Below are 13,726 nucleotides of genomic sequence, written 5' to 3'. Positions count from 1 at the left end.
TTTTCCATGCTATTAACAATTATTTTACAATACTTTCCATGCTACGTAATCATATGGATAACCCTATTTTTTAACTAAATTTTTGTCACTTGTTTCATTTTTCTTTCCATCATAAAGTTGCAGTGAATATTCTTGTAGATGCATATTTGTATAGAACAAAAATTTCTTTCATATGATAAATCCTTAGAAACAATTTTTATTGGTCAAAGTGCATGTACATATTTAACCAAAGGTTCCTTCAGAAAAAAAAGTACTAATAACTTATAGTAGCCACATATGAAAAGGTTTGCAGCAGCAACCCATAATAAACAAAATTACTTTATTATCTTTTAAAACACTTAAAATTTTTATCTTATTATTTCAATTTGTATTTCATTGGTTACTAGAATACAGACGTGTGTGTATGTGTGTGTCTGGGTCTGTGTCTGTGTGTGTGTATACATAATGTATTTCCCATTTGGGGAACTACATTGAATCTTCTTTTCCAAGAAAGTGAGAACTTCTTTCTAGAATTTCATTTTGCTTCCCTAACAATCTGATTTCCCTCATTTAAAGTTTAAGCAAAAGCTTGGCAAGCGTCTTGTCTAATACTATTCTTTCCTACCATTTCTTTTATCCCGTATGGTACAGTGGTGATATGTAAATAATGGTATGTTCTCATAAACATTATGTACCCTTACTCTTGTATATGTTTTCTATGGCAATTTGGCTTTTACATCAAATGTCAGTGACATTCTGGTTTTACTATTAAAAATTTACCAGGGAATTTTTGTATAAGGGGGTTAGTTATTCATATGCTATATACCTATGGTAATCATAGAACATCTGAATTCTGGAAAATATCTGGGCATATTTTACAGCTCAGCTGAAATGTCACCTACTTTAAACCCCTTTTCTATGGCCTGTGATATGTTGCCTTCTCTATGATTCTGCAGGACTTTATTCACCTCTCCGAGATAGCACTTGAAATTGATGGTCCATGTACCTTTCTGTTATAACAGTGAGTTCCTCGATGTAGGGCCTACGCCATAATCAAATACTTGTTCTCATTACTTAGCATAATGATTGGCATAAACTATGAACTCAAGATGTCTTTGTTGGATAACTCAAACGCACCTTGTTTTTAATATATGAGCTACTTATGAAGACACTATTTCAGGATGTTGTTGTTGTTAGCTGCCATCCAGTTGGCCTCTGATTCATGGTGACCCCATGCACAACAGGGTTTTCATTGGCTGATTTTTGGAAGTAGATTGCCAGACCATTCTTCCAAGTCCTTTTTTGTAGAGTTGAACCTTTTAACTTTTAAGATCTCTTTTTCAATCATAGCTCCTAAAATGGTCTAATACAAGTTTACAATATTAATCACACCAACATTCGTGTAGCAAAAAGTATGAACATTCATGCTACATGACATAAATAAAGTCTAAAAAATGGATAAGGGGTTGTGGACCTGCATTTTTTTTCCACAGGAAAAGAGTAAAGATATTATAGGTTTGTGAAGGTACTTTAGGAATTAAAAACTACAACAACAACAAAACAATTATTTCATGAAACTATGTATTTCTCAGGACATAAGTCCCCTCAAAAATTGGACATATGTAGAAGACAGAAAAAGTGTCAGTGGGAGGAAAGGGTATTTATGCTTACTCACCATCTCCCCTCTCCTATACCTCTTGTCAGACTCTGATAAGTGAGGGATGAAATGAGGCATGAAAACTGCATGCCTTTGATGGAGGTAAACTGGCTTGGCTGTGCCCTGAACCAGGTATTACCATTTTCTGATTTCAGGAGCCATCAACTTGGTTATTCCCGCCTAAAAATTATGTGATGGTAGTCATTTGGTGTATTTATGAAGCCATTCTTCCAGTAATTATTCCTCCTTGGAGAGCTGATTGATTTTTCAGCCAGTAGTCTGATCACAGTTTTTTCTAACATAAGCCAGACCATTTCATGGCTTTGACCAACACAGCCATTGACCAGTTTCCACGGTTACTAATTAATCAGCAACAAGCATGTTCAGGTTACAAGTGTGTAGCTCACCATTTTTATTTTTCCATGTTCAAATTTTATTCAAAAAGAATTACTAAGTTACAACTCTGCAGGTAAGTAAACAGTTATTTTTTTTTATATTCAATATGTGTATATTAATCTTAAAAACCAAAATACTGTCAGATTTGGAATATTAGCATATAACCCAGCTTCCTGCAGAGCAGACAGATGATAGATAATGACAAGCCAGAGGTGACTCTAAGATGACCGTTTTCAAAGTGGTGGCTGTAATTGAATAGTCACTGATGAACACCCCCAACAGAAATGCCTTCATTAATCCCTTTACCTTTCAACCTTCTGAGCCTAATTTATTCCCTTTTCTATAAACATATGTAAATTGTGTTTCAGTGGTATGGACAGATCCCAGAAAAGGGCAGGTTATTGGTTAAAACGTAAATTGTGGCTGCCTATCAAGAGGCATAAATAAAACTCTGTTGCAAGAGTTTAAAAGAAAAAAAAAGATGTGGACCTTGTCTAAATAGGGTGATTACATAATTTATTGTCCAAACTGGGACAATTTTGTGAATAAAAGAGGATATGTTTAATTATACTGAGAAAACAGGCATAAATGGAGACTGTCCCATTCAAAAAGAAACATAGAAGGCAGGCTTTTAAGACAGAAGTTCAGGCAGCTTCATGCTCTCCAAAGCCAAACTAAACCTGTTGTCATGTTGATTCCAACTCATAGAGACCCTGTAGGACAGAGTAGAACTGCTCCAGAGGGTTTCCAAGGAGTGGCTGGTGGATTTGAACTGCCCATCTTTTGATTAGCAGCCAAGCTCTTAACCACTTCGCCACCAGGACTCCTTCATGCTCTCATCCCCCAGCAACAACCAAAAAAAAAAAAAACACCAAACCAAACAAACCTGGAGAAAAGTGCAAAACCCACTTTGTCAGAACTCTGAAAATCAGTCAAAGGGTTTCAGCAACTAAATGAATGTTGAATCAAGAAAAAATTAACATATAAATGGCGGGAAAGCTTTGCTTTTCTACTTGCCTGCACCCCAAACTCCCCCAGTTCAGCACGGCCATCTTAAAGCAGCAGCCTACATTCCCAGAGAGGCAACCTGGCCTCTGGTTCTAGAAGGAGCAGAGCAGACTATTTCCAAATTATTTTGTGCATCCATCTTAACGAGCGATTCCTGGGTGGCACAAGCGGTTTACACTTGACCATTAACCTAAAGGTTGGCAGTTTGAGCCCACCCAGCGGCACCACAGGAGAAAGCCTGGCTATCTGCTTCTGTAAAAATTACAGCCTAGAAAGCCCTATTAAGCTCAGTTCTACTCTAACATACGGGGTCGCCTGGGGCATCAACAGATGAATGGATAAACAAAGTGTGATATAGCCATACAATGCAATATTATTCAACCATAAAGAGAAATGAAGCTCTGATACATACTAAGACATAGAAGAACTTTGAAAACTTTATGCTGAGTGAAATAAGTCAGACACAAAAGGACAAATATTGTATGATCCAATGTATATGTAATATTTAGAATAGGCAAATGCCTAGAGGCAAAAGTTTATTAATGGGTACCAGTGACTGGAAGGATGGGGAAATGGGAAGTTATTGCTTAAGGAGTGCTGATTTTCTGCTTGGGGTCATAAAATTTTTTTGGAAATATATTGTGGCAATGATTGAACAGCATGGTGAATATAATTAATGGCACTGCACTGTAGACTTAAAATGGTTAAAACCGTAAAACTTTTGTTATATACATCTTACCATAATAAATTTTTTTTTAAAAAAGAAACAAATAGTTGCCCTTTTTGACCGCCTGAGAAAATAGAAAACAGAAGCTATTAGACAGATATCTGGGGAGAAGTGGAAACAAAGCAGACAAGAAAAAGACAAAAATAGGCCTTTTCAACTTCCTATAAGCCAATTAATCTTATGTAGAGATCCATGATATGGTATACAGGGTCACTGAAAAGAAAGACACCTTCACCTCATACCAATGTTATTGTATTACTTTGTGTCATGGATTGAATTGTGTCTCCCAAAAATATCTGTCGACTTGGCTAGGCCGCGATTCCCAGTACTGTGTGAATTGTCCACCTTTCTGTGATCTGATACGTGTTGTACATGCTACCTCTATGATGTTAATGAGGCAGGATTAGAGGCAGTTATGTTAATGAGGTAGGACTCAATCTGCAAGATTAGGTTGTGTCTTCAGCCAATCTCTTTTGAGATATAAAAGAGAGAAGTGAGCAGAGAGACATGGGGACCTCATACCACCAACAAAGCAGCACCGGGAGTAGAGCATCCTTTGGACCCGGGGTTCCTGCATGGAGAAGCTCTTAGACCAATGGAAGATTGATGACAAGGACCTTCCTCCAGAGCCTACAGAGAGAGAAAGTCTTCCCCTGGAATTGGCGGCCTGAATTCAGACTTCTAGCCTCCTAGACTGTGAGAGAATAAATTCCTCTTTGTTGAAGCCATCCACTTGTGGTATTTCTGTTATAGCAACCTTAGATAACTAAGACACTTTGTTTAATGGAAAAAGGAAAAATACCATTATTATTTGTGCTCAAGATATACCTGCCTTATTTCCTATTCCATTCATTCATTTGATCATTCCAGAAATATTTACTGAGTTCTTACTATGTGCTAGGCACTGGGTTACGTATTGGCAATGCTGGAGTGAATAACACAAACATTGCTTTACCTTAGTACAGATTATATTGTAATGGGGGCTCAAGGAAAACAATTAGTCACAATACAGTTTGTGGAAGTTTAAAGCTATAGAGCACATAGCAGAGGCACATACCTAAGACTTGACTTTCTCAGGACCATTTTTCTTGTTGAAGTGGCATTTCATTTGAAACCTGGAGAATGAATAGAACTTAAGCAGAAAATAATGTGGAGGGAGAGAGTGGACAAGTGGGAGGATGAATACATGCTAAGGCCCCAAAGAGAGAGAGCATGGCAATTCAAGTAATTCAAGGAAATTCACTACAAATAGAGCTTTTGTGTGTGTGTGTGTGTGTGTGTGTGTGTGTGTGTGTGTGTGTATGATAAGTACGTATATACAAACATTGCCGTTTCAACATTCTTTACATGGACAATTTAGTGATATTAATTGTGTTTATCATGCTGTGAGCTATGAAACCGAATAAACCAAACCCGTTGCCATTGAGTGGATTCCAATTCATGGCAACCTCATGTGTTACAGAGTAGAGCTGCTCTATAGCATTTCCTTGTCTGTAATCTTTAAGGAAGCAGATCACCAGATTTTTCTTGCTAAGAGCGGCTGAGCGGGTTCAAATCAACAACCTTTATGTTAGCAGCTAATCTCAAATCAATCGCGCCACCCAGGCTCCTTATTGTAAATCATAGAGCTTAGTTTTGTTTTGTTTTTTAGCAAAATGGTGAAAGACGTGGCTGGTAAGCAGGGCCAGATGATGAAAAGTCAGGCAGGCAAGCCAAGTTAAAAAATTTTGACTTCATTCTAAAGGAATGCAAAACAGTGAGGAATTTTAAGCAGTGGAGTGACATCAGATACTTATTTTACAATATAGAGTCCCGTTCCAATATGACACCTGAATTGTGAGGATAGCAGGAAAATAATTACTTGATCTTGAGAGTAATCACAAGATGGTAATTGTAGTGGAGGTGCAGAAATTGATACAAGAAGTATTTAGGGAATAAGATCCACAGGACTTGGTGAGAGTTTAGTTGTGGGAAGGGTAGGTCTATTTGAGAATCACACATAAATCTGGGGTAGAGGGTGGTTGATGAGGACAGTCTTTGAAATATGGGAAATCAGAGGACAGTCAGAATTCAAGATTACTGAAAACAGTTGAAGACTTAGCTCTATTTGCTTTATGGCGTTTCTTGTTTTGGTTGTATTTATTTCAATTTTGTTTTTAATTGAGGGGACACTTGTATAATTCTTTAAAACTTGAATAAATATTTAAAAGACAAAAATTGTATCCTTGACTTCACTTTGACTGCTTTCACCTCCTTAATGAGAGTCATGGTCCCCAATTCCTTTGCCATAACAAAAACTAGCAGTATGACCAAGTACATTTATGAATAATGACTGTAAATGTAAGGTTAGAAAGAAAGGTGAGTAATACTTTCCAAATAACTCAGTTTTCATGGTAACATACAGAATGTACACTCAAAAAAAAAAAAGAATGGTAAAATATGCCAACATTGGAGATCAGATCATTATGGCAAGCTGATCATACCCATGCACTTCCCTGCCCAGGTAATATTTCGTAAAATGACAGAAAATAGCATACATCCATAAAATGCTGAAAAACAAGAACTGGTGAAACAGGTAGTTCAGATATTTAGGAAAATTTCTAAAGATTGGTTAAAAGGAGGGAATCAATTAATAGAAGAGGAAACTTCAACATAAAAAATATGCATGGAAAAAATTCTAGGGAAATAAAAACAGATACTAAAAAATACTGACATCAGATTAAAAAATAAATAATAATAACTGTACTGGTATAATTAAAGAACTGCATTCTGAACTGATAGAGAGGGAAACATTCCAGCTCCATCTCATACTGTAGTTCAGTTCAGATTTTGAGCCTTGCTTTTTCTCATTAGAAATACTGAGGGAACGTTAAAAAAAATACTGATGCCTGGGCCCCTTTCTAGAAATTCTGAGTTAATTGTTGTGGACTGAAGTCTGGGCATTGGGATTTTCACGTAAGACTAGATGAGTCTTATGTGAACCCAAGGTTGAGAGCCACTGCACTAAAGAGTGTCATGTAGAGGCTGAGAGACAAAAGCAGATCAAGACGTGATTCAGAATCCTCAGAAAGCATACAGAGGAAGAATGAATGGAAAGAGATCTGCTCAGGTGGTAAGTGCCCTAAATACCTCATGCATCAGAGCAAAATACCCCTTATTTTAACAAATAAGTGTCTACATGCTGTCCCTCACCTAGAACCTTTACCCGTCTATTGGCAGTTTTTGCCTCTGCACACGAGACTAGCAGTTATCCCCCAGGTGGGGAAGCAGACGTATGCAGCTGCAAAGGAAAATCCATTATTAGTCATTTCCTATTGCCAACATAATCCTTAATTCATAAAAATCAAGAATCACTGAATATTCAGGAAAACCTTTACACTGAGAAAAACAGAGAACATTTAGACAAGAAAGGACCTTCTAAACTGCTACTTAGCACTCCCAGAGAGAATCTAAGACCTTGAATTCATATAGGAGCAAGCTGCAATAAAAAAAAATGAGCAGAAGCCGGTCATTGGGGGCAACAGGCTCTCCATCCTAGATCCACGGCCCAATTCGACCCTAGCCTGGTGGAGAAGGCTCTGGTGATGGTAAAAACTGCTGTGACTTACTTAAAACCTGGATTGGCCTCATTTTGGCATTATGCCATGGTGGAGTTGGCTCCTCCAACCCTGGCTGAGATTCTTACAGCTATTTGGAGCTTGAAAAAAATACTCAATAGTGCTCAAGCTAATAGCTTCAAATATCTCACAGTTAAGGAAGCTCTGCTGGCTGGTTTGGCGGCCACTGAAGTGTGGATGTCGTTTCGTATCTGTGAGATCATAGGCAAGGTTGGCATCATTGGCTATGATGTTTGAAGATCAATCTTTAACATCTGATGATATTTGGTTTACTATTTGAGCATTCTTGGACCATGTGTGATTAGACTTCTATGTGAAGAAAATGAAACAAAAAAAGAACAGACTTTTAAGAAGTTCTTATATTTATGCACATGTATATGATGATAGAAAATCCTGGTGGTGTAGTGGTTAAGCGCTACGGCTGCTAACCAAAGGGTCAGCAGTTCGAATCCACCAGGCGCTCTTGGAAAGTCTATGGGGCAGTTCTACTCTGTCCTATAGGGTCGCTATGAGTCGGAATTGACTCAACAGCAACGGGTTTGGGTTTTTTTTGGCTTTATATGATAAGATTGAAGGCCTGATCAATTGAATGAACACAGCTTAAAATAAGAGTTAAAGATACAAAGATGAAAAAATAAAAGAAAAAAACTAATAAGATGAGCAAAAAGGAAGAGATGTAAAATATGAAAAAGAAAAAAAAACCCCAAAAGTTAAGAAACATGGGAAATCAGTCTTAGACTTCCAAAATATACAGAAAAAAAAATCTAAAAAGCAAAAAATAAAACAAACCAAAACTAACAAAAAGCAAATGAAGAGGAATTAATCTACTAAAAAAGAGAAACACATTTACAACTGAAAAAAGATAAACATATTCAGGGTTTAAGAGCCAATCAAAATAAGGCTAGTGTAAAAAGATCCACAGCTAGTGACATAATCTAGCAAAACTGTAAAACATCAAGAAACAGAGAAATTCTGAAAGCGAGAATGGAGTGGGATGGGGGAACCTACCTATATAATTGTGAAAATCATTTTGGCATCAGACTTCCAATCATTAACAATGGAAGCTAGTGGAAAAAAACAAACAAACAAAAACATATCCAACATCTTCAAAGTCCTGATATAAAATGATTTGGCATCCAGAATTCTATAGCAAATAACTAAGCAAAATAATGGCATTTTTCGTCAGACAAATATTCAGAAATATTAATATGTGTACAGCTAACCTGTGAGAATCGCAAAAACTTATACACATTCAACAACAAACAACACAAATATATGGGAAACAAGAAATAGCGTTGAGATATTCACTAATAAGGAAATTTTAATTAAATGATTACCATCTTAGTTATCTAGTGGTGCTATAACACAAGGGGGTGGCTTTAACAAACAGGCATTCAATTTCTCACAATTTAAGAGGTTAGAAGTACAAATTCAGGGTGCCAGCTCTAGAGGAAGGCTTTCTCTCTCTGTCAGCTCTGGACAAAGGGCCTTGTCTCTTTTGAGCATCTACTCCTGGACTCTCTTCTTGGTGGTTTGGCATCTCTCTTCCTCCCTCTCTGCTTCCTTAATCTCCTCCTTTTATATTTTGTAAGAGATTGACTCAAGACACACCCTATACTAATTTGTATTTTTAACATAACAAACACAACCCATTCCCGAATGGAATCATAACCACATGCATAGAGGTTAGAATTTACAACACACATTTTGGGAAGACACAATTTGATCCATAACAATTACTGATATGTTAAGCTAAAAAATGACTACCAGGAAATAAAATCTTTGGAAAGTAATGAAACTGACTGATGAGGAATTCAGAAAGAGATAGTATAGTATGGCTATTGTTTTCAAAAGGAAAATATAACTATTGATTCTATCTGGACATTGGTAGTAAAATGGAAGTTTAAGTATTAGTTCAAGGTAATGGTATAAAAGATGAAAAAAATGTTAGTATCTGGTAAATCTAATTGGTGGGCAAATTGTCATTTGTTATATAATCCCCTGTATATTTGAAAATGTTTCCTTTTATAAAATGAAAATATGTTACTTTACCAAAGAAGGAGAACTGATGTACCCTGAGAGAAAATTTAAGTGACTACTAGCAGAAATATAGGATACAAAATTTTCAACAAAAATAACCTAAAATGGAATAAATTGAACTTGATAAATGTAAAGGAACCAAGAAAGATTTACTATTGTTACAAAAGGAAAATGGGTAGTGTAGTATTGATCTTACACAAAATAGAATTCATGAAGAACACATTAATTGTACATAAAGGCTTATTTAATATTGATAAAAGTTTCAGTCCAAAAAAATAGTGGTCTTGAATCTTTTTATTCCTAATAATTTATCTTTAAAATACTTAAGGCCAAATACAAATGATCATTTTATGGAAAATTAACCAATCCATCATATTAGTGGGACTTCAGTGTGCATTTAAAAAGAAAAAAAATGGTAGATGAAGTGAAAAAACAGTTGCTTTCAAGTCAATTACGACTAACGGCAACCCCATGTGTGTCAGAGTAGAACGGTGCTCCACAGGGTTTTCAATGGCTCATTTCCCTAAAGTACATCACCAGGCCTTTCTCTCAGGGCACCTCTGGGTTGAATTGAACCTGTAAACTTCCAGTTAGCAGCCATTGTTCATTAACCATTTGCTCCACCCTGGGACTCGTAGATCAAATAGACCAAACTTAACTGATAATGCAGAAGATTTAAATAATGTGATTAAGAATGACGAGTACTGAGAATAAAAAAAAAAATTCAAACATGTTTGGAAAAAATTTTGTGCAAAAACTCAAAACAATATCAAAAATTTGGAAAAGGAAAAGCTCCTATAAGTCACATTCACTGAATGTAATGTAGTAAAAATGGAAAATGCAACAGGAGAATAGAATGCAATGCAATAAAAATGGAAAATGCAACTGTCCTTTAAAAAGGTAAATGATGATGATAATAATGATACAATAAGCTAAAGTTAGTTATAATGGCAATTATAAACAATATGCAAATGAGGAAAAATGAGGATACTTTATACCAAAACATTGCAGTAAAGCCAAAGAGGAATTCAGGGGGAAACGTATATCTTCAAACATGTAATCAAAATAATGTTTCGGTTATGTGTGCTTTCTGTAGGCTCTCAAATCACACCTGATTCTATAACCTTCTTAAAAAGCACATATGTGTAAGTCACTATTATGTACGCTTCTATGATGCTCTTTACACTGTTATGATGTTTTTGTAGTGTTTTTAAATACTTAAATATAAGTCACTTATAATGTGAAGTTCTAAACAGAGAATTTCTGAATTTAGCATTAGAAACATATATACTTCTATAATGCTCTCTAACCATTAATTGTAAGTCGTTAGAAAGTTGGTCCAACCTTGAAATTAAGATAATGGAAGTATCGGAAGAAGGTCGTAAATAACTTTCTGTAATTGGGCTGTGCACCTGTGATAATGGAATGTAACGTTAATCATATCTCTATAAATTAACAAAACGTAACTATGTCACTAAACAATTCCCATCATTTATAATTACTTAACTTGGCCTTGAAACATGTAGTAAACAAGACTATAAATATGTCATATGCCAATTCCCTCATTGGCAATAAACCACATATAAATTAACAGAACACACATATGTCATACAACGATCTCTTAAGAGGCCAGAAAACGTCCGTTTATAGTTGAACATGACAGCACAACAGGATATATATACCCATGGTTTTCTGCTCATTTGGGGAGAAGGCAGAAGCAGAAGGCCTCTCTGACTCTGTCTAAAGACTGAGAAGCCTGCTGCTCCCCACAACTGACCTCTGACTCTAGCTGTGAGGGACCTCCTCTGAGTTCAAGGTGTGCTCAAGTCTCCTCCCTGAGACCACTCGTTAAAAGGTTAAAAGCCTGAAATCTAAAGATCTGGACTCTGACATTTAAACTAACAGTGTAATTGTTGATTTTGATTTCTCCAATGCTAAAAGAATGTCTTGAGGTCTTACTCGCTTGCTTTGCCATGACTATTTTGCAATACACTAAATGAGTTTATATACATGAGAAACCTGAGCAAATTTTATTTATTCTTTTTTAAATAATTTTTATTGTGCTTTAAGTGAAAGTTTACAAATCGAGTCAGTCTCTCACATATAAACTTATATACACCTTACTACATACTCTGTATTAAAATAAACATACTCTGATTTACTCTCCCCCTAATGAGTCAGCCCGCTCCCTCCTTCCAGTCTCTCCTTTTGTGACCATTTTGCCAGTTTCTAACCCCCTCTACCCTCCCATCTCCCCTCCAGACAGGAGATGCCAACATAGTCTCAAGTGTCCACATGGTGCAAGTAGCTCACTCCTCATCAGCATCTCTCTCCAACCCATTGTCCAGTCCAATCCATGTCTGACAAGTTGGCTTCAGGAATGGTTCCTCTCCTGGGCCAACAGAAGGTTTGGGGACCCTGACGGCCGGGGTCCTTCTAGTCTCAGTTAGAGCATTAAGTCTGGTCTTTTTATGAGAATTTGGGGTCTGCATCCCACTGCTCTCCTGCTCCCTCAGGGGTTCTCTGTTGTGTTCTCTGTCAGGGCAGTCATCGGTTGTGGCCTGGCACCATCTAGTTCTTCTGATCTCAGGATGATGCAGTCTCTAGTTCATGTAGCCCTGTCTCTTGGGCTCTTAATTACCTTGTGAGCTTGGTGTTCTTCATTCTCCTTTGATCCAGGTGGGTTGAGGCTCATCGATGCATCTTAGATGGCCGCTTGCTAGCGTTTAAGACCCCAGACGCCACTCTTCAAAGTGGGAGGCAAAATGTTTTCTTAATAGGTTTTATTTCGCAAATTGACTTAGATGTCCCCTGAAGCCATAGTCCCCAAACCCCTGCTCCTGCTTTACTGACCTTCGAAACATTCAGTTTATTCAGGAAACTTCTTTGTTTTGGTTTAGTCCAGTTGTGTTGACCTCCCCTGTATTGACTGTTGTCCTTCCCTTCACCTAAAGTAGGTCTTATCTGCTATCTAATCAGTAAATAACCCTCTCCCACCCTCCCTCCCTCCCCCCTCTTGTAACCACAAAAGAATGTGTTCTCAGTTTAAACTGTTTCTCAAGATCTTATAATAGTTGTCTTATACAATATTTGTCCTTTTGCAACTGACTCATTTCACTCAGCATAATGCCTTCCACATTCCTCCATGTTATGAAATGTTTCACAGATTCATCACTGTTCTTTATCGATGCGTAGTAGTCCATTGTATGAATATAAAAAAAATTATTTATCCATTCATCCATTGATGGACACCTTGGATGCTTCCATCTTTTTGCTATTGTAAACAGTGCTGCAGTAAACATGGGTGTGCATATATCTGTTCGTGTAAAGGCTCTTATTTCTCTAGGATATATTCCGAGGAGCGGGATTGCTGGGTCATATGGTAGTTCTATTTCCAGCTTTTTAAGGAAATGCCAAGTCGATTTCCAAAGTGGTTGTACCATTTGACGTTCCCACCAGCAGTGTAGAAGTGTTCCAATCTCTCCACAGCCTCTCCAACATTTATTATTTTGTGTTTTTTGGATTAATGCCAGCCTTCTTGGAGTGAGATGGAATCTCATCGTTTTAATTTGCATTTCTCTAATGGCTAATGATTGAGAGCATTTCCTCATGTATCTGTTAGCTGCCTGAATGTCTTCTTTAGTGAAGTGCCTATTCATATCCTTCGCCCAATTTTTAAATGGGTTGTTTGTCTTTTTGTGGTTGAGTTTTAGCAGAATCACGTAGATTTTAGAGATCAGGCGCTGGTCGGAGATGTCGTAGCTGAAAATTTCTTCCCAGTCTGTAGGTGGTCTTTTTACTCTTTTGGTGAAGTCTTTAGATGAGCATAGGTGTTTGATTTTTAGGAGCTCCCAGTTATCTGGTTTCTCTTCATCATTTTTAGTACTGTTTTGTATTCTGTTTATGCCTTGTATTAGCGCTCCTAACATTGTCCCTATTTTTTCTTCCATGATCTTTATCTTTTTAGACTTTATGTTTAGGTCTTTGATCCATTTTGAGTTAGTTTTTGTGCCTGGTGTGAGGTATGGGTCCTGTTTCATTTTTTTGCAAATGGATATCCAGTTATGCCAGCACCATTTGTTAAAAAGACTATCTTTTCCCCAATTAACTGACACTAGGCCTTTGTCAAATATCAGCTGCTCATATGTGGATGGATTTATATCTGGGTTCTCAATTCTGTTCCATTGGTCTATGGGTCTGTTGTTGTACCAGTACCAGGCTGTTTTGACTACTGTGGCTGTATAATATGTTCTAAAATCAGGTAGAGTGAGGCCTCCCACTTTCTTCTTCTTTTTCAGTAAT

At 37.0% G+C, this 13,726-nt stretch overlaps 1 protein-coding gene across 1 annotated transcript; it reads left to right on the top strand.

Annotated features, from left to right (window-relative positions):
• The first annotated feature begins 1,953 nt into the window (after window positions 1–1,953).
• Window positions 1,954–7,621, top strand: LOC126068822 (ATP synthase subunit g, mitochondrial-like). The gene is made up of 2 exons (XM_049871518.1): window positions 1,954–2,105; window positions 7,306–7,621. The coding sequence occupies exons 1-2, from the start codon at window positions 1,954–1,956 to the stop codon at window positions 7,619–7,621; spliced, it is 468 nt and encodes a 155-aa protein (XP_049727475.1).
• Window positions 7,622–13,726: the final 6,105 nt, after the last annotated feature.

Source organism: Elephas maximus, chromosome X, assembly GCF_024166365.1.
Source record: "Elephas maximus indicus isolate mEleMax1 chromosome X, mEleMax1 primary haplotype, whole genome shotgun sequence".
Taxonomy (NCBI): Eukaryota; Metazoa; Chordata; class Mammalia; order Proboscidea; family Elephantidae; genus Elephas; species Elephas maximus.
This window is presented reverse-complemented; position numbering and strand designations above follow the sequence as displayed.

Excerpts from the sequence above, each read along its gene's own strand:
- LOC126068822 (XM_049871518.1), top strand. The coding sequence starts at position 1,954 with ATGGCTTTGACCAACACAGCCATTGACCAGTTTCCACGGTTACTAATT. Across the intron at positions 2,106-7,305 it reads ACTAAGTTACAACTCTGCAG|ATCCACGGCCCAATTCGACC; the intron begins GTAAGTAAACAG and ends TCTCCATCCTAG.